The sequence below is a fragment of the Myotis nattereri genome (genome assembly GCF_964212035.1).
Source record: "Myotis nattereri genome assembly, chromosome: 1".
Classification (NCBI taxonomy): Eukaryota; Metazoa; Chordata; class Mammalia; order Chiroptera; family Vespertilionidae; genus Myotis; species Myotis nattereri.
The window spans coordinates 57,364,502-57,383,837 of record NC_138075.1 but is presented as its reverse complement, the minus strand read 5'-3'; the positions used below and the strand labels follow the sequence as shown (position 1 = coordinate 57,383,837).

Sequence of the window (19,336 nt, the reverse complement as noted above, 5' to 3'; positions counted from 1 at the left end):
GCTAATTGACCAAGGCTATGTAGTTCTTTACCCAATAGTACAAAAGACATCCACTTATATGAGTGATAATTCAATGGAATTCAGAGAGAATTTGGGGACGGTGGGGAAAGCAAATGATTCACTTGGGTACTACTAGTACAACTGTATTATCTTTTGCTTTTTTTGTGTTTTTTTGTTTTTTCCTTTTTGCCTTGATTTCTATAGGCCTGGTTAAGTGATTTGGGAAAATAGGAATTTAAATGTTTATATTTGGAGGTTCAGGTCTAGTTTTTATATGTCCCTGTTAGAGAGTGGAATCTATGTTATAAAATTTCCAGCTTAATGCAATAGCAGGAAAGAATGTGGTATGCTCCGGAGGCTATGCTGAAGGAAGTAAACAGCTGAAGACTCTGGCTTTTTCTACATCCCACTGTTTCTTGGTTGGACCTGCTATTTTTATTCATGTCCAAGTCATAAAATGTTTGAGATTAGCAATAAAATAAGTTTGATTGTATTGTTAGAATTATTCAAATATTAGATAGTTCATTTTAATAATAAAATCGGTCAGCTCTCTTTGAGTGTTTATAAAATATTTTTAAAAGGTATTTGGTGTCAAAGGCATGAAGCAAATTTGTCAAATTAATCTAAGTATGGAGTCCTTTAATTCCATAGTCTTTTTACCGAAAAGCATTACTTTAAACAAATTTTCTAATTTAGTTACCTGCCCTGTGTGAACTTAGTTTTCTAGTTTATAAATGGGATCCTACTTTGGCAGAATCCCCAGGTTTTCCCAGCTATAAACAGATTCTGGAATCATGTCATATGTCTACCTAAGTGACATTTATGGATCCCGAAAGGGAGTGTGCCACCTGGGCGTACATGCATCCTGCATCAAACTCTCTATTATGGTAGCAATTGCTTCCCTGGAGCGACATTCTTTCTTGCCAGTTCTGAAAACAAATATTTCAAATGCTTTAAGAGTCATAAATAATAGTCATGATTCTACGTGGCATGTGTATTACAGCTAGATCAGTTCATATGTATAACTTTACATAGTATCTTGTGTAAAAATAGCTTTGGTTATTAAAATCATTGCAATAAAATACCTGCACTATAATATTAAGTGTGTTCTTTGGTACCTAGGTGATTTTTTTTTAAAATGGATGGACTCTTATTTCATTTCTTAAAAAATATCTGAACAGTCCTTAACAAACAAAGAGAATGCACGAGTTTAGGTGTCATTCAAATTTTCCTTGCTGGGTTTGAATCTGCATTTAGGTTGTGGGCCTGGCAGGTTCAAACAATAGGCTAGACGAGCAACATCACATCCTAATCCAATGAACTCAGACAACCCCACACTGGTGGTTGCTCTCCTACAGCACAACCCTTCCTGAAGGCCCGCCCTGCCTATGTCCCTGACCACTGGTAGTGGTGGTGGTGGTGGTGGTGGTGGTGGTGGTGGTGTGTGTGTGTGTATAGTGCACGCACCCACACGCAGTACTGAGACACCATACACCTTTGTGGCGCGGTGGGACAGGTGAGAAAGTCTGATCTTAAAAGATGTCCACTCAATGGCTCAAAATCACTGCTCCAAACCACGAAACAGCCAAGCGCAGCGAGAAGGATCGTGGATCGAAGGTGTGAGACCCAGTGGTGTTTTCCTGCTCATAACTTTTCTTGCCAAGTCGTCGCCCCGCTGAAGTGTGTGTCTCCGAACAAAGTCAGAATGCAGGTGAGCTAAGTCTTTGGTTTCTTTGGACTATAAATAACACTTTTTTTTTTCCTTCTTCAAATATTTCTAAGTATAAACCTGCTATGTTGAGGTCCTTGTCTTTTAAAAATTTCTTTTATTTAAAGCTTTTCCACCGAGGTTTTAGTTTGTGGTTATTCCTTCATGCTTTGGTACAAGTGCTTGATGAAGATGAGTTGCCTGAATTGGAGCTGCCCTCGTCCTGCCACTTGTCCAGGCTCCTCCTCCGCGCGTTCATGAAGAAGTTGCTGACGGTGCTCAGCTCCAACCCCAGCTGCTGGGAAATGGTGATCTGCAATTCTTTGGATGGACGCTTGTTTTCCTTGAATATTGCGTGTAGAGTTCGACGCTGGACGTCTGTGAAGACCAGCCTGGGCTTTTTGGGGGTGTTGCCTCTATCCTTCCCGTGCTCTTGCTCTTTTCTTTTGCACGCTGCAAAGAAACATAGAGGCCGTTAGAACAAACTGCCTGGGAAGAGCCGGAGTGGACAGGCGCAGCCAAGAAGATGTGTGAGCCATTCCACTCGCCTGCTTTCTGCCTGCTGACCTCTGATTTTAGCACCATGGTGGGCTGGCAGGGAAGTGTAACGAAACGATGGAGAATTAGGAGGAGGTGGAGCTCTGGCAGTCCTGGCTTTGAGGCTTTGACAGTATCTGCATTTTATCTGTGGCAAATCAGTTAACCCTACCTGGGCCTCGAAGTCCTCATCTGTAGAATATAGGGTTTGGGCTAAACAAACTTATTGTTTGAATTTTTTATCACCATCTGCAAAATGGATATAAGAATACCTAGAGATGGCTGGGTTGTGGTAAGGATATAGGAAATAGTATATAGGGTGTTCCAAAAATATGTATACCCACGCTTTGACTAATTATAAAGGCAATGTGGTGTCTGGCTTGCTGTACTCTGATATGAACTCCAGCCGCACTGAGAGCCAGGTGGGCATCTTCCTCGTGGAGGTTGGGACTGTTGCCCTTTCATATCCCCTCAGCCCTGCAGCTGGCTGCCCGGCCTATTGCCGTCTCCCGCTCCACCTCCTGGCTCTTTGTAGTCTAGGTTCTCAATTCCTTACGAGATGGCTCACCATCTCTGACTAGATGCAGCCTCTGTGCTCTCCCCAGGTAGCCCTGCTCCTCTGCCTGTCCCTACCGTTCGTTCCTAACTGCTCCAGATCCCAGATTTCAGAGTTCCCCTAAGACAGCGGTTCTCAACCTTCTGGCCCTTTAAATACAGTTCCTCATGTTGTGACCCAACCATAAAATTATTTTCGTTGCTACTTCATACTGCAATGTTGCTACTGTTATGAATCATAATGTAAATATCTGATATGCAGGATGGTCTTAGGTGACCCCTGTGAAAGGGTCGTTCTACCGCCAAAGGGGTCGCGACCCACAGGTTGAGAATCGCTGCCCTAAGACCTTAAGTGCACATTAGCACAGATTAGCTCAGCAATCAGATCAGCTGGAAAGCTACTGGGTGAAAGCTGAAGAAGCTTCCAGTCTTTGGAGTCCAATCTAGGGATATCCAAGTATTTTTTTTTAAAATCATATGCTACTTAGTAAAACAATGATTTGAGTGTAGACTCCCTAATACTATTTGTTTATAAATTATATGCATGTATATATACATGTGTACTACTATGTTATGTGCATTATAAGGCATATATGAAATATAGGAAATTTGAAAAAGGTAAAATAAAAATAAAGAGACATAGGAATTCTCTTCTACAGATGCATCAGCCTGCCCATGCCTTCGAGTGCATTCACCCCCCTAAAGGAACCACTGACCTAGTGAGAAAACAACAGGGTAAAAATTTCAGACTGAACATGAGGGGAGATCTCACTCATAAAAGATAGATTTGGGGGCAAGTAAGGCCACATGGTACCTTTCATGACATACGCCGTAGGTCACTGGCTACATCCCTTTCCCAACATGAGAGAACGGCATCAACACAATGGGAAGTATTTATTAACTGCATAGAGCTATATATACCAAGCCAGCTGAATTTCCCAGAGACCCTCCCCTACAGCCTACAGCCCTCCTTGGACAACTAGATTAAGTCCCTGCAAAAACAGCTGCCTAGACCAACAGTTCTAGTTAGTCTGAGTCAGCCCATGTAGACACAGCTTTATACAATACTGATGCACATGGCTGATTCACTCACATTCAAAAGTGAAGGTAACACAGGCTTTGCTCTTAAGGAGGTCAGTCACATAAGCTAATAACTGCAAGAGCAGAAAAAGGTATACAGGAGATTACCTCTGCTTGAGGATATTAAGGAAGGCATCACAGAGGAGGGGGTGCGTGTACTGGGCCCTAAAGGATGAATAGGAGTTTGCTAGCAAGAGAAGTGGGACAAACTCATACTCAGCAGGGACAGCAGCATCCGAGAAGGACTGATGAGTATTAGGAGACTGGTATTCGTGGGGCAAGAGTGCACGCAGGAGGAAAGTGTGGAAGACAAGGCTTCACAGGTAGACAGAGATCAGAACTGAATTATCTTGTAGGTAAGGAGGAGCTACTGGAAGGTTATGAGTAAGGGTGTAGTGTGATTAAATTTGGGTTTAGTAAAACTCCTCCAGTAGTGTCACAGGGGGTTGAAAAGCAGCAAGATTAGGGATAGGGATGCTGTGGTATGCCGCCTCAACCCCCTCAGAGCTAAGGCACTCAATCTTCCACCCTCTGGGCGAGTTGGTGGCTGGCGGCTCTTAGCTGAGGTCCATTCTTGGAAATGCCCTTGGCCAAAGGTTATGCCACCTTGGGGTGGGGTCGAGGAAAAAGGGTTGGTGTGGATGGTAGAGGTTGAAAAGAGTGGAAACGTGTTGGTTTAAGGTCATACAACCTCAGCCCCTTGTATCAAGTCGGGACAACTGTGAGGGGTCACCCAGTCCCAGAGCACCCTGCAGGACTGATGAGGCTCCTCTTGTAACCACACTGACATTCAATTTCTCCCTCTGCTTGGTCTTACATCTGCCACCCCCAACCCCCACAGGGGCGATTCCCCATAGCTCTCTCCGATAGCCTTCCTGCATGCACGTTGCAGAAAACCAGATCTTTTCCCCAGGAAACCTAGCCTAAGATGGAAGCCATTAGAGGCCCATTGTAGTGAGGAACCCAAATTATATAATGCAGCTGAGGATGCAATATAGGGAGTAAATCCAAGAGCCTCTTGGAAGGTAGAAGGAATCAAGAGGACTTAATGACAGCTTGGCTGGGTGGATGGTGTTTAGAACACCTTCTAGGTTTTTGGTTGGATGGTAGTAAGGAGGCCATTAGGCAATGCAGATGGGGAAATGCATTTTACAAAGGCAGTAATAACTTCTGAGTGGGACAAATTTGAAGTGCTTGCTGGACCTTTTGTTAAAGATCTCCACTAGGTGGTAGTCCGGAGGACAGGAGGATATATGTGGCGTGTAGCTAAGGGGAGAGGTCTGGGCTAGGAATACAGACTGAGATGGTAAATTACATACGACACACACCTGGGGAAAAGTAAATACCTGAGTGTTGGGTGCAGACTCAGCTTACTTATCATTCAAAAGGTAGAGTGAAGGGAAATCACATAGATATCCATTTCCCACCTAACCAGGAGGTATGCTTGAATGACTTCTATGTGGTCCTTGCACTTGGAAGGACTGAGCAGGCTAAAGCTACTCCTGAGCCAGCATTTCTCCAAGGGCATCAGAGGAATATCTCAAACAGGACTTCCTTGGAAAGATGGTTTGCAGGTCAAGTACACTTACAAAAACCTCCTCAAAATTCCTAATACGTGTTAGCACGTGTAATTCTGTTTCCCAAATTTTCTTAACCAGAATCCTTTTTGGTGGGGACTGTTTATTAATGTCTCACACAACACTGCTGTTGGGGAAACAGTTTGGAAGTTCCTGCCTTGAGCTCTCAAGCCTTGCAGACATCACAATATTAGAACCTGGGAGTAGCCCTCGCTGGTTTGGCTCAGTGGATAGAGTGTCGGCCTGTGGACTGAAAGGTCCTGGGTTCGATTCCAGTCAAGGGCACATGCCGAGGTTGTGGGCTCGATCCCCGGTGGGGGGCGTGCAGGAGGCAGTCCATCAGTGATCCTCTCTCATCATTGATGTTTCTATCTCGCTCTCCCTCTCCCTTCCTCTCTGAAATAAAAAAAAAACAACAATAACAAACAAAAAACACCTGGGAGTAAAATTCCCCCAGAGCAGAGAGCCTGGCTGACTTGTTCTGTATTCCAGGGCCTCCTAGCATAGTGCCTGGCTCTAAGGGGAGCTCAGTACCATGTGAGTACTGGAGGGGGTGCCTGTGACTAAATGCATGTGGTATACCTGGAAAGAACTCCGTGTGGAAGTTGGAGTCACTGAACAAGAAAGCAGAGATATTGGTAGAATAGAGAGTGGACTAAAGCTTGTTGACAACTAGGGGCCATCAGTCACCCTCAGTCAGTGTCTGTGAAAGGAATCCACGAGCCAGGCTTCAACCTTGGCCCTCCCTAACTTTCTCTCAATCCATTAATCTGGAGAGAGGCAATAATCCCTTTAGAATAAAGGGGTGGAGACTGAGGTTTCTGATTGGCTGTTAGCATTTGAGAAGGTGTATAAAAACCTCAGGCACCAGAGGAGAAATTCAGAGTCCTCCAGCTCTGCAGTCAGCGCTGTGCTTCTCCACCAGGTCTGAGATCTGAGCCCCAGCCAACTCGGTCACAGCAGACATTTCTGCAGGATTTTTTTCTGAGCACCTTGAAGATGAGCATCCGGACCCCGCCCACACTCCTGTGGCTGGCAGGAGAGAGCCTGCTGAGGGACCAGGCCTCAGCCATCGCAGCTCTGGAGTACCTGCCTGCTGAGCTCTTGCCGCCACTGTTCATTCAGGCCTGCCAGAGGAGAATGCGGAAGCCCCTGAAGGTTTTGGTGCAAGCCTGGCCCTTCCCTGTCCTCCCTCTGGGGAGCCTGATGAGGCTGCCTCCAGTCATGGTCTTAAAAGCAGTGTTGGAGGGGCTTGACGCTCTGCTTGCCCAAGAGGATCGCCCCAGGAGGTGGAAACTGCGGGTGCTGGATTTAAGGAACATGGATGTCAACCCCTGGAGAATGTGGTGTGGACACAGCACCTGGAAGTGCTCGAGGACAGGACCAGTGGCTGTGCACTGCTCCAGCCCCAACATGGAGCACCCCTTGGCTCCCTTGGAGGTCTTCCTAAACCTTGACTTCAGTGAAATGGCCAGGGTGAAGTTTTTCATGTACATCATCCAATGGGCCCAGCAGAGAAAAGGGTCGGTACACCTGTGCTGCAAGACGCTGAGTTTTTTGGAATTGCCCTTCCAGAGGGCCAGGAAGGTCCTGGATAGGGTGCGGCTGGACTGCATCCAGGAGGTAGAAGTGGGCTGCACCGGGGACCTGCCCACCCTGGGGACATTTGCTCGCTACCTGGGTCAGATGAGTAACCTGCAGAGTCTCGCTCTCTGCCACATCAAGGTGTTAGCTGAGGGGGAGAATGAGGAGGAGGAAATGGAGGAGGAGGAGGAAGTGCAGGAGGAGGAGGAGCAAGAGGAACAGAAGGAAAAGAAGCAGGCCTTGGAGGAGGAATATCTGTGGGAGAGTGAGGAAAAGGAGCAGCAGTGGAAGGACGAAGAGGAGTGGGAGAGGGAGGAGCAGGAGTGGGAGGAGGAAGAGGAGAGGGAAAGGGAGGAGCAGGAGGAGCAAGGATACTTTTCCCAATTCCTCTCTCAGATGCAGAGGCTGCAGCACCTCAAGAAGCTCTACTTGGACTCTCCCTCCTTCCTCCAAGACCGTCTGGACCAGATGCTCAGGTGCCTGCAGACCCCCTTGGACAAACTCTCCATATGGGATTGCTGGCAGCTGACGCAATCAGACCTGACACACCTGTTCCAGTGCCCGAACCTCAGGCAGCTGAAGTTCCTGCGTCTCTATGGCGCCAACCTCACTGATTTTAGTCCTGAGCCCCTCCGAGCTCTGCTGGAGGCAGTGGCACCCACCCTCCAGGACCTGTGCCTGGATAACTGTGCGATGGTGGACTCCCAAGTCGAGGCCATCCTGCCTGTCCTGAGCCGCTGTCACCAGCTCAGGGACTTCACCATCACTGAGAACCCCCTCTCCGTGGCCACCATAACGCAGCTGCTGCGCCACACAGCCGGGCTGCGCAGTTTAGAGCATGAGCGGTACCCCGTCCCCCTGGAGTGTTACAGGACCCACGAGACTGTGGACCAGGGGAGAGTTGTCCTGATCCAGGCTGAGCTCACGGGGATACTGAGGGAGTTAGGACAACCCAGGACCATCCGTCTTGACACCAAGTACTTTAGCTCTGGGGACTTTTATGACGTGGCATTTTCATGACATGGAGCCCATGATGTGCCCCTGTAGTGACCCTGCTCACCAGGTGCACCTGACAAGGGCTTCCTTCTGGGCCCCTGGAACCTGAAACCTTGGACTGGGGTGCAGTATGCAGGGCCACTCACGTTTCATGCTCATGCTCAGTGTGAATGTGGAAAGGGAGGGACCCAGCCCGGGTACAGGATTGCAGGGACAAAGGTTGGGGAGTTCATGGGACCTCAAAGGCAAAGTGTCCTATCAGAAACATGCATCTGGTTTGCTTGGGGAGGAGTTGGGGATTTGGGCTCGAGGTGCATCTGTGGGAGTTAATCCTCGGGTGGATGGTTGTAAAGGAATGATTGAAAATAAAGACAATTTCAAAGGCAAAAAAAAAAAAAAAAAAAAAAAAAAAAGCTTGTTAAGAGTCCCTGTGTGATCTCAGTAAGGAGTCTAGGAGGAATTACCCTCAGAAATAAAATCATACTTCTAGAAGCTTTACAGAACTATAGTTGTTAGGACTGTTAAGAGAATATGAATGAGAGCAATGATTTGGAATTTCCATAGAAAACTACCTATTATAAGGTGGAAACCACTAACTCGGGAGAGAGAGAGAGAGAGAGAGAGAGAGAGAGAGAGAGAGAGAGAGAGAGAGAGGAGGAAGTGTGAGTGGAACATGACAAGAGGTACTGCTGCTTAGGGAACAACATGTGTTTTAGGGGAAAGTTACACTGTGTGGGTATAGAGTTTTGATGAAAAATAGACAAGCATTTCCTATAGAGCTGGATTTACAGGACGAGGATTCCTCTTGTTTGTGTAATACTGAAGAGTAGTATGAGTCACCTTTGTGAAGGTGGGCAAGCAAATATATTTTCAAGATGCAGTGGCAAAGTGTGGTGGGAGCTGTCTCAGACAGGTTCCTGTGACCTTCTTTATGGGTGACATCACCCACAGCAAGTCCTCTGTGGGAAGCAGAAGTAGGCATGGAAGTTGGTAGAAGGCAGAGTATGACTATGTGCACTATAAACAAAAGAGTATAAAGAATTTTTTTAAGGTAACACATGCAACCATGAACAAAACAATAAGAGAGCCCACTGTATGGGAGAACATACTTGCCAATGTTACATCTGATAAGGATTTAATCCCCAAAATTTATAGGGAACCCATATAACTTAACAAAAGGAAGATAAACAATCCAATCAAAAATGGGCAAAGGACTTAAATAGACACTTTTCAAAAGAGGGCATACAGAAGGCCAAGAGACATATGAAAACATGCTCAAAGTCACTAATCATCCAGAGATGCAAATCAAAACAACAATGAGGTACCATCTCACACCTGTCAGACTGGCTATCATCAACAAATCAACAAACGACAAGTTCTGGCAAGGATTTGGAGAAAAAGGAACCCTCGTGCACTGCTGGTGGGAATGCAGACTGATGCAGCCATTGTGGAAAACAGTATGGAGTTTCCTCAAAAAATTAAAAATGGAACTCCCATTTGACCCAGTAATCCCACTTCTAGGAATATATCCCAAGAAACCAGAAACACCAATCAGAAAGGATATATGCATTCCTATGTTCATTGCAGCACAATTTACAATAGCTAAGATCTGGAAACAGCCTAAGTGCCCATCAGCAGATGAGTGGATTAGAAAACTGTGGTGCATCTACACAATGGAATACTACGCTGCTGTAAAAAAGAAAGAAGACAGAACTCTTACCATTTGCAACAGCATGGATGGAGCTGGAGAGCATTATGCTAAGCACAATAAGCCAGTTGGAGAAAGATAAATATCACATATATCGCATGATCTCACTCATTTGTGGAATAAATGGACAACATAAACTGATGAACAAAAATAGATCCAGAGACATAGGAGCATTGAACAGACTGTCAAACCACAGAGGGAAGGTGGGGTGGGGGTGGGGGTGGGGGACTAAGAGATCAACCAAATGACTTGTATGCATGCATATAAGCATAACCCATGGACAAAGACAGTAGGGGAGTGAGGGCATGTGCTAGGGGGTGGGAGCAGACGAGGAGAGGTCAATGGGGGGGGGGCGGCGGGGGAAGGAGACGTATGTAATACTTGAAACAATAAAGATTTTAAACTTTAAAAAGAAGGTAACACATGAGCCCGGCAAGTGTTGCTCAGTGGTTGAGCATCAACCTATGAACCAGGAGGTCCCTGTTTGATTCTCAGTCAAGACACATGCCCGAGTTGCAGGTTCGATCACCAGTGGGGGGTATGCCAGAGGCAGCCGATCAATGATTCTCTCATCATTGATGTTTATCTCTCCTTCTCCCTTTCTCTCTGAAATCAATAAAAATATATATTTTTTAAATGTTTAAAAGGAAACACATGAGGGTGAGCGCAAAGGACAAAGGCTTTCATTTCAGGCATACCTGGGGTCTGGGCGTTATCCATAGTTGGCAAGACAGACCCAAGGGTATTTCATGAAATAAGAATTCTGCAGGATGTGGAAAGGTATTTCATTTCATGAACAATGAGTTTTGAGGTCAGTGAGTTTGGGAAAGGCTTAAGTAATTGATGATTAAACAAGCTCTTTAATGTAGGACTTCTCAGAATCTTCAGTATGCTAATGTGCACTGATACTTTCTAGTTTATGGAGTTTCTCAAACTTATTTGACTAAGGAACTCTTTATTCAGAGAATTCCTCTCAGGAATGAATGGCGTTGCTGAGAGCAGTGTTTCTCAGCATGTGGTTGGCAGACCCCCTGCTGGTTTTGGAACTGTTACTAACCTGAAGCAAAGTCAGTACAGAAAACTGAGAAATAGCAATTAGAAAGTTTTGTAGCAGTTTGACATTACTGCAACATTCAAGTATGTGATCATTGTTCTAGTAATACATTTTTATTGTATTATCAAAATTATTGGTCCAGGACAGATGGAAATTAGAAACAAACTAGTCCTTCACTAGATAGAACATATGAAGCCTGGCCTTAGAACACATTTTAAAAAGCACTAGATGCCTGGTGCACGAAAACTCGTGCACTTATGGGGGGGGTTGGTCCCTCAGCTTGGCCTGCCCCCTCTCACAGTCCAGCAGCCCTCAGGGGATGTCCTACTGACAGCTTAGGACCACTTCCCATGGGAAGTGGGCCTAAGCCACAGTCTGGCCTCCCTCTGTGGGAGGCAACCAGTCTGATCAGGGGAAGGCGTCGCCCCATCACCCTGCTGCTGCTGCCACTGCCAGCCACTGGCCCTTCTGGGCCCTCACAGCTGCCGCAGCTGCCAGGCCTTCTCAGCCCTCGCAGCTGCCACGGCTTTGTCTGGAAGGACGTCCGGAAGACGTCTGGTCTACCTGGTCTCATTAGCATATTACCCTTTTATTAGTATAGATGGCATACAATAACATCCTAGACTCAGCTCTCAGCCAAGTGTTTGTGTAACCAACTTCTATCCATTTCTCCAATTAAATGACATAAAAGACTTTACAACATCTAAAGTGCTGATCAAGCTATACAAAAGTCTGCCAAGAACTTGTCCAGGAATATGTGGGCACAGACATATCGGCCTGGAAGACATTTATAAAGCCAGATAGATTTATAATACAACTTCCCATATGAACCTTGACTGAGAGCACACAAGCTCAAGTCCCAGCTCTGTAGGTACTGATAGATGAGTGATATTGGGCAAGTCCTTCATCTTCTGTGAGCGTTAGTTCACTCAGCTGCAAACAGAGGGAATGGCCTTCGTTCCTCACAGGATTATAATAAGCATTAAACAAGATAACATATGTTGAAGTAATTATTAAAACTCTAAACCCTTGAGGAGTAATCTAGTTGTTTGCAAATTAATTTTCTGATACTTTCTTCCCTCTTTTTTTAAAAAAAATATTTTTATTGATTTTTAGAAAGGAAGGAAGAGGGAGAGATAGAAACATTGATGATCAGCTGCCTCCTGCACCCTCGTGGGGAATCAAGCACACAGCCCAGGCATGTGCCCTGGCTGAGAATGGAACCAGGGACCTCTTGGTGCATGGGTGGATGCTCAAGCCACACCGGCAAGGTGCTCTCTTCCTTCTTTAGTCAAGGTGCAAGTTTACCTATTGAATTGACACAGCCGGCTGGGACCTTTGCTTTGTCTCCAGCCTGTGGAATGAACTTGGACGCATCACTTGGTCTCTTTCTTGGCATCCTTTAAATGAACAGGCAGTGCTCTAGGTCCCCTGCCAGCATGAAAGCCCTGTGAGTCGATGAATGGATGGTTGCAGTGTCTCCTGGTTTCCAAAGTCTATTAAAAAGTTTCCAAGGTAGCCCTGACCAGGTGGCTCAGTTAGTTATGGATTCCATTCCTGATCAGGGCACATACCTAGGTTGCGGGTTCAACCCCTGGTCAGGCACATACAGTAGGCAACCGACCCATGTTTCTCTCTCCCGTCCTCTCTCTAAAATCAATAAACATATCCTCGGGTGAGGATTTAAAATTTTTTCCAAGGTAACTGTAGTCTGTCTTTAGAATATTTACCCACAATGTTTACTTTTCTGCTGCATGGTCTCCATCCTTACGGCTTCTCGAAGACAGCAGGCACTGGCTCTGCAGGGACATCAGCCAGTGCTGCAGAGAATGCAGATCCACACCCATCTGCATGCAGGTGATACACATACACTCACATTCCTCACAGCACTTTCACTTTCTCAATCTTTGAGCTTCATAGATGAAGACGTTTACAAGTCCACTCCCACAGACCCTGCGGACAGTTAAGCATTTGCCTGCCTAGGACTCCGAGCCACTAAACAATAGTTAATTTGTATGTTTACCGAGTTTCTACTTCTTTATTAAAATTGTAGGACAACTTATTTATTTGCCCCTGCACTTGCTGCCTCAGAGGATGGAGCCATGGCTCAGAGGGCAGCTGTCTTCCTGGGGCAGTGGAGCTGTGATGCTTCTGAGTGCAATCACTACAAGTGCACTGAGGGTCGAGGTGTGGTTGGAGCGTTCTCCACACTCCTGGTCTCTGAGGGAGGACGCTTCTGCACTGGTTGTCAGAAACTCTGGGCTCTGGCTCGGTCATTAATTAGCTGACTGACTAGATTAAACCCCTGAAGCAAATAGAATCCAGCTTCCTTCCTTGTATAATGAAGGGATTGGACTAAATAACTTACAACCCCTCCCAGGGGCTGCAGCTCTATGACCAGATGTGTGTAAACACTTCCAACCCCAAGGGAAGTAGCAGGTGGTACAGACTCCCCAGGACTATTGGTTTCTGTGTCCTAAGTGGGCCCCTGAAGTCAGAGGGGTGCACGATCCATTCTAGGGATGGCGGGGCCACCCTTCCAGTCCATGCCCCTCTTTTGTCAGATGATCCAGGTACCACTGACTCTATCTCCCTCCTGGTGGGCAGAGGTGGGGTGGGACTGGGCACAGAGGCCTTGGGGGCAGTGCACCTTCAGATGAGGCCAAAAGGGGGACAAGACCCCTGTGCTTAGTAAACAGTATAAACAGGAAATTGGACTCTGTAAATAACTCCCAAGTTATTCTTAGACATAATTTATAAAGGTCCTTTAGAGAACTCTAGATTATGTTAGTTACACGAGGGAGGGATGGGAGACGTGTGGTTTGGAGAGGGGGTGTGGATACACACCCAGACAAGGGACAATCAGTGGTCGGCACGCATCTAGGAAGCTGTGGTATCTGATAGAATAAGATGGAAATGGAGCCAAATGAATGGCATGTCTGTTGAGCCCCCAAAGACCCTCCCTTGAAGCTGCTTTTCAAAGTAAACTCTATAAGACAATATATATGCAGGAGCAAGCATGCAAATAAGACAGATTTCAGTAAATCAGTTAGGGATCAAAAGAAACGTAAAGGGGGAGCAGCGGAAGCCGGTCTGCCCCTGAGCCCATCTCCCAGGCCAGTGCCCACCCTGTGGGGGACACAGAGCCAGAGGGCGGGCCGGGACAGCTGCAGGATTAGAGCGCGGACGCCAGGGTCATAATGCTATCGGATCTACCCTGAGTTATTCTGCTGTCCGGGGCATAATTTTATAAGATGGGGCTCCTAATAGTTTCAGGAATGAGGCAGCTATTCAGTGGCCAATTCAGAGGGCACAGCACAATGAACAATTTGAAAAGCAACTCCAGCAAGACTAACGGATATGGCGAGGACGGCCCCTGCACGGGAAGCAGACGCTTGTGCAGATTGTCTGGAGGCTGAGATGCCAGCAGAGGAGACGAAGCCAACGCCGCCTGCTGGCCGCATGCTTGCTTTGCTCATGTCTGTGAGTTTGTGGGCGGCCAAAGCACCCACGGAAACACTTCTGGGCATGCACACGAAAGGCCTACCAAAACCCGAAAAGAGCAGGCATTCGCAGTCAGGAAATGAGCACAGTAACCCATCCCTGAATCTTGCTTTACTTAAAACCCCTCTGTTAAACCTACCCCTCAAGTGAGGTAGAAATGGGTGTTATTTCTGTTTCTATAGATGAAGAAACCGCATCAGAGAGGGCAGGTCACTTGCCTCTGGGAACACAGCTGGTTAGTGGGGGACCTCCAAACCTATTGTGCCCTGGAGGCACATGTCAGCATGGTGGATGCGTCATGCAAACTGCGCAGGGTGGGGGAAGGGCAGGAGCAGCAGGTGCAGGGCGTCCAGGGAACCCGCAGCCACGGTGTGCAGAGCGGAAGCAGGCGGCCTGCAGGCACAGGCTGCTTGTCAGCCAGACCTGCGTCTCTGCAGTTGCCCATCCCGGAAAGCGGGCTGCGCGAAGCTGAGACGGAAGTCTAGGGGACAGCTCACTCACGCTGGCCTGGGAAAGGGATGGGAGTGAGCCCAGTTTCCGTAGGACAGAAGAGCAGCAGGAGACAGCTGTCTCCACGTGGATATCGGCTTTGGGAGGAAGCTGAAGGAACTGCTGACCCACAGGAAAAGGAAAGGTGGGGGGCAGCAGGCTAAAGCTGGGACATGTCTGCTCCATCAAATTCAGGTGGGAAAAGTCACCCAAACCTGTTACCACTCCAGCTATTTGATCCCTCCCTCCCACCAATGTGTTTTTATTGATTTCAGAGAGAGGAAGGGAGAAGGAGAGAGGGACAAAAACATCAATGATGACAGCCTGCAACCTGGGCATGTGCCCTGACCAGGAATCGAATCAGTGACCTCCTGGTTCACAGGTTGACGCTCAATCGCTGAGCCATACCAGCCGGGCCACCTATTTGCTTTTTTAGCAGAGCTAGCTGTCCAGGACAGTCCTGCTTCCCCATGCATCTGCTGCCTGGAGTCCTTCTAGAGCAGGGGTGGGCAAACTTTTTGACTCGAGGGCCACAATGGGTTCTTAAACTGGACCGGAGGGCCGGAACAAAAGCACGGATGGAGTGTTTGTGTGAACTAATATAAATTCAAAGTAAACATCATTACATAAAAGGGTACGGTCTTTTTTTTTTTTTTTTTTTAGTTTTATTCATTTCAAACAGGCCGGATCTGGCCCGTGGGCCGTAGTTTGCCCACGGCTGTTCTAGAGTCAGCAAATAACGTAATTCCATCAACCTCTCTTCTCCAGGTAAAGCTCCATAGCTGTAGCCCTGGAGAGGGGAATCCATTGGAACCTATGGTCACAGAAGGGCAGAGGCTGCCGGGCCTGGGACGGTGGAACACGATCAACTAAAACTTACGGCTGCTTCCCCTGTGCTAAGCCCACATGTGTTAGTATCTTCCAGAGCCTCACAGCAACGATGGGAGGTCCGAACCATCATTATCTCTAGTTTACAAATGAGGCTCAGAGATGAAGAGACTGGTCCAAGGTGACCCTGACAGTAAGTGGTGGAGCTGGGATTAGAGGCAGTGTGGGTGGGGCCTAGGGATGGTGTTGGAGGAGACCAGGTGTGGCCCAGATATTCCTCAGCACAAGTTGGGGGAAAATCAGAAAATCATACATAAGTCCTCACTTAACTTCATCCACAGGTTCTCTGACTTTAAGTGAAACGACTTATAATGAAGCCAATTTTACCATAGTCTAATGCTATAAATAGGAGTTACGTTCCTAGCATCTCATCAACATTATAGTGAAACTACTTTATTGGAGGACTTGCCGTATCAGCTTTCACTTTGCGTGGCCCCTCAAACAGCCCTTTTCATGTGATTCCAGACTATCTTAGTTCTCACAAACTTTGTCTTCTTTCTCTTTTGTTTTGTTAATCCTCACCTGAGGATATTTTTTCTATTGATTTTTAGATAGAGTGCAAGGGAGGGAGAACAAGAGGGAGGGAAGGGAGGGCGGGGGAGAGAGAGAGAGAGAGAGAGAGAGAGAGAGAGAGAGAGAGAGAGAGAGAGATGAGAGACACATTGATTGGTTGCCTCCTGAAAGCAGTCAGACCAGGACCAAGGATAGAACCTGCAACCCAGGTAGGTACATGCCCTTGATCAGGAAAGGAACCTGCGGCCTTTCAGTGCTCCGGCCTATACTCCAACCAGCGGGCCACATTGACCAGGGCTGTCTTCTCTTTTGTTCTGTGTACAGGCTACACCTGAGACAGATAGGTGAGCTGGGACTCCTCAACGAATGAATGCATTTTCATACTCCTATGATACTTGTATTGTTGTCTTGCTGGCCATTCATGCTCGCATGCATACATTCTCTGCAGCACAGGTTCAAGCTTTTTGATGCTTACAGGAAGGGACACTCACCACCTGACCCTTCCCTCCACAAAGCTCTTTCCCTGTACTGCAGCTTCAAAGGAACCAGTGGGAAGAGAAGCTGCTGTCTTGCACCTGCTTGTCTAGTCAGTAATAAAAGGTCATGTGACTTTTCTGAAAGATTAGCTCAGAAATTCTGATATTTTATTGTTGTTGTCCTCACCCAAGGATAGTTTTTCATTGATTTTTAGAAAGAGTATAAGGGAGGGGGAGAGACAGAGAGAAACATTGATGTGAGAGAGACACATCGATTGGTTGCCTTCCACATGCCCCCCGACCAGTGCCAGGGATTAAACCTGCAACTGAGGCACATTCCCTTGCTCAGATCAGAACTGGGACCCTTCAGTCCATGGGCTGAAGTTCTATCCACTCATCCAAACCAGCTAGGGCAGAAATTCTGATCTTTAAATTCCTAAACTCTAGTTAATGCCTGATCCATTGGAATTTTATTACATCAGTATCCCTCATCTTGAAGAGCCCCTCAACAGTTTGGACCCCAATAATCAGAAATATATGATATTGATGCCCTAGTTATGATGTTGATTCTAGAAGACAAAACAAATGACACACCTGATGAATTACATGCTTATTATGCACTATTTTCTCATATAAGCCTACGATGAATTATAAGTCTTAGTTTCATGATCCAATTCCTTTAATTAATAGCTGTGTAGAATATCTTATGATTTTCACAGCAATTAAAAGTTATAAAATGGAATTCCTTCCAAAATAACCTACAATTTTGATTTTGCACTGTCAGCAGACATTTTCCACAAGTAATTGCAGATTAGTGGTTTGCATTTCTGGAAAGTTGTCTGTAGAGTCCAATTGTAAATGCTATTCCCCCAGTGACATGTATTACACAACTAGCCTTACAAGGGTCTCCCAGGAACTTGAGAGGACAGCCCTTGAGAGGAAAACCATGATCTTCAAGGATCTTGTCACTGACTCCAACCACCTTTCCCATCTCATTTCCCACTGCTGCCCAGCCACTACCCCACTGATCCACACCACTCAGAAGTCAGTCCTTAATACACGTGAACTTTCACGGCCCCATTCCTTTGCACAAGTTGTTTCCCCCCACCAAGATGTCCTTCCTTCTCTTTCTTTTCCACGTAAGAAGTTCCCTATGTAATCAAGACCCAGCTTAAGCATCTCATTTTCTGCTAAGCCTCCTCTCTCCTTTCCCGTCCACAGCTGCTCTCTCCTGTGCTCATAGAGCCCCCTGGATAATTATTACTTACCTACCCATCTCTCTCACAGGATCATAAGATCCATAAGAGTATGCCATGGATTATTTCTTTGGCATATTCAGCATCCTTGCTGCATAAATAGACTGGATGTGGCCCCATACAAAATGGAGACACCCAAGATACAAGTCTTTATCTTTTGAAATTGTGTACATAGAATGAAGTACACGTTTTCCTTAATTCTTATTATTTTGGATAATTATTTTGAAGATATTTTTGATGGCACTCTGGGGGATATTTCTGAATTATTATTGACAAGGCAGTGAAAGGGGCTGAGACCTTGTAAAGAAAGCTGAAGGGCCCTAACCGGTTTGGCTCAGTGGATAGAGCGTCAGCCTGAGGACTGAAGGGTCCCAGGTCCGATTCCAGTCAAGGGCATGTACCTTGGTTGGGGACACATCCCCAGTAGGGGGTATGTAGGAGGCAGCTGATCGATGTTTCTCTCTCATTGATGTTTCTAACTCTTTATCCCTCTCCCTTCCTCTCTGTAAAAAATCAATAAAATATACTTTTTAAAAAAGAAAGAAAGCTGAAGGTTCCGAGGGGCTGAATTTGAGCTGGGACATTTAAACGAGCTTGGGATAGGGCAACCAGCCCCTCCTGGATGAGGTGCCCAGGTCTGGGGTCACTGGGTCCCAGGAGGCAGGGGGATGCTTTCTGTGTCTGTCCTTGCTAAACGCTGGGTGGTGATTGGTCCATATACACCTTAGTCAAATACAGAATTGATAAAATTTATGGATAATGTTAGCAAATAACCACACAGAGTCTGTGTGGTGGAAACCATACAATAAATTAACAAGATGACCCCCAGGGAAATAGTTTTGCGGAAATTCAAGTTTAAGGGATGAAGGACATGGGTAAAGACTGCTTTATAGATAAGATGAAATTACATACCATTTGTTTCTTCTTCTTCTAGTGACTGTCATGTCATTGGAGTTTTTGAATTGGTGAGGGTGTCATTCCTGCCCCCAGACTTCACAGCTGGCCTGAATTCTGCAGTGGGAGAGGCTGGAGGGACCCACACAGTTCTCATCCGTGTCTATGAATTGGAAACCCCTGAGACTTTTGAAAGCTCCCCAAGTGATCCAAACACATATCCAAAGCTGAGAACCTCAACTCTAAATCAGTGCTTCTCCAACTTGAACTTTCAAAAACTGGAACCCCTTGGGGAGCTTGTTAAGATGAAGATTCTGATTCAGCAGGTCTGGGTGGCGCTCCCAGGTGTTGCCCAGCTGCTGGTCCAGCACCCTCCTCTGAGTAACCAGCGTCCAGAGTGTTCAAAATACACAGAACGCCTTCCCATCGCCACTAAATTAGACTCTCGGAGCGTGGGATTCCCCAACACACACTTTAACCAGCTTCCCGCCCAGGGAATTTAGAGGCCGATAAAGTC

At 46.6% G+C, this 19,336-nt stretch overlaps 1 protein-coding gene across 1 annotated transcript in view; it reads right to left on the bottom strand.

The window, feature by feature from the left end:
- Nucleotides 1-1,871: 1,871 nt before the first annotated feature.
- The window catches only part of ONECUT1 (one cut homeobox 1), a gene marked incomplete at both ends in the record, with an annotated part of 37,769 nt that continues 20,304 nt past the window's right edge, over nucleotides 1,872-19,336 (bottom strand). Inside the window, one exon of the mRNA XM_081105555.1 lies at nucleotides 1,872-2,161. Within this exon, the coding sequence (XP_080961681.1) occupies nucleotides 1,872-2,161 (290 nt within the window). The remainder of the gene's footprint in view (nucleotides 2,162-19,336) is intronic.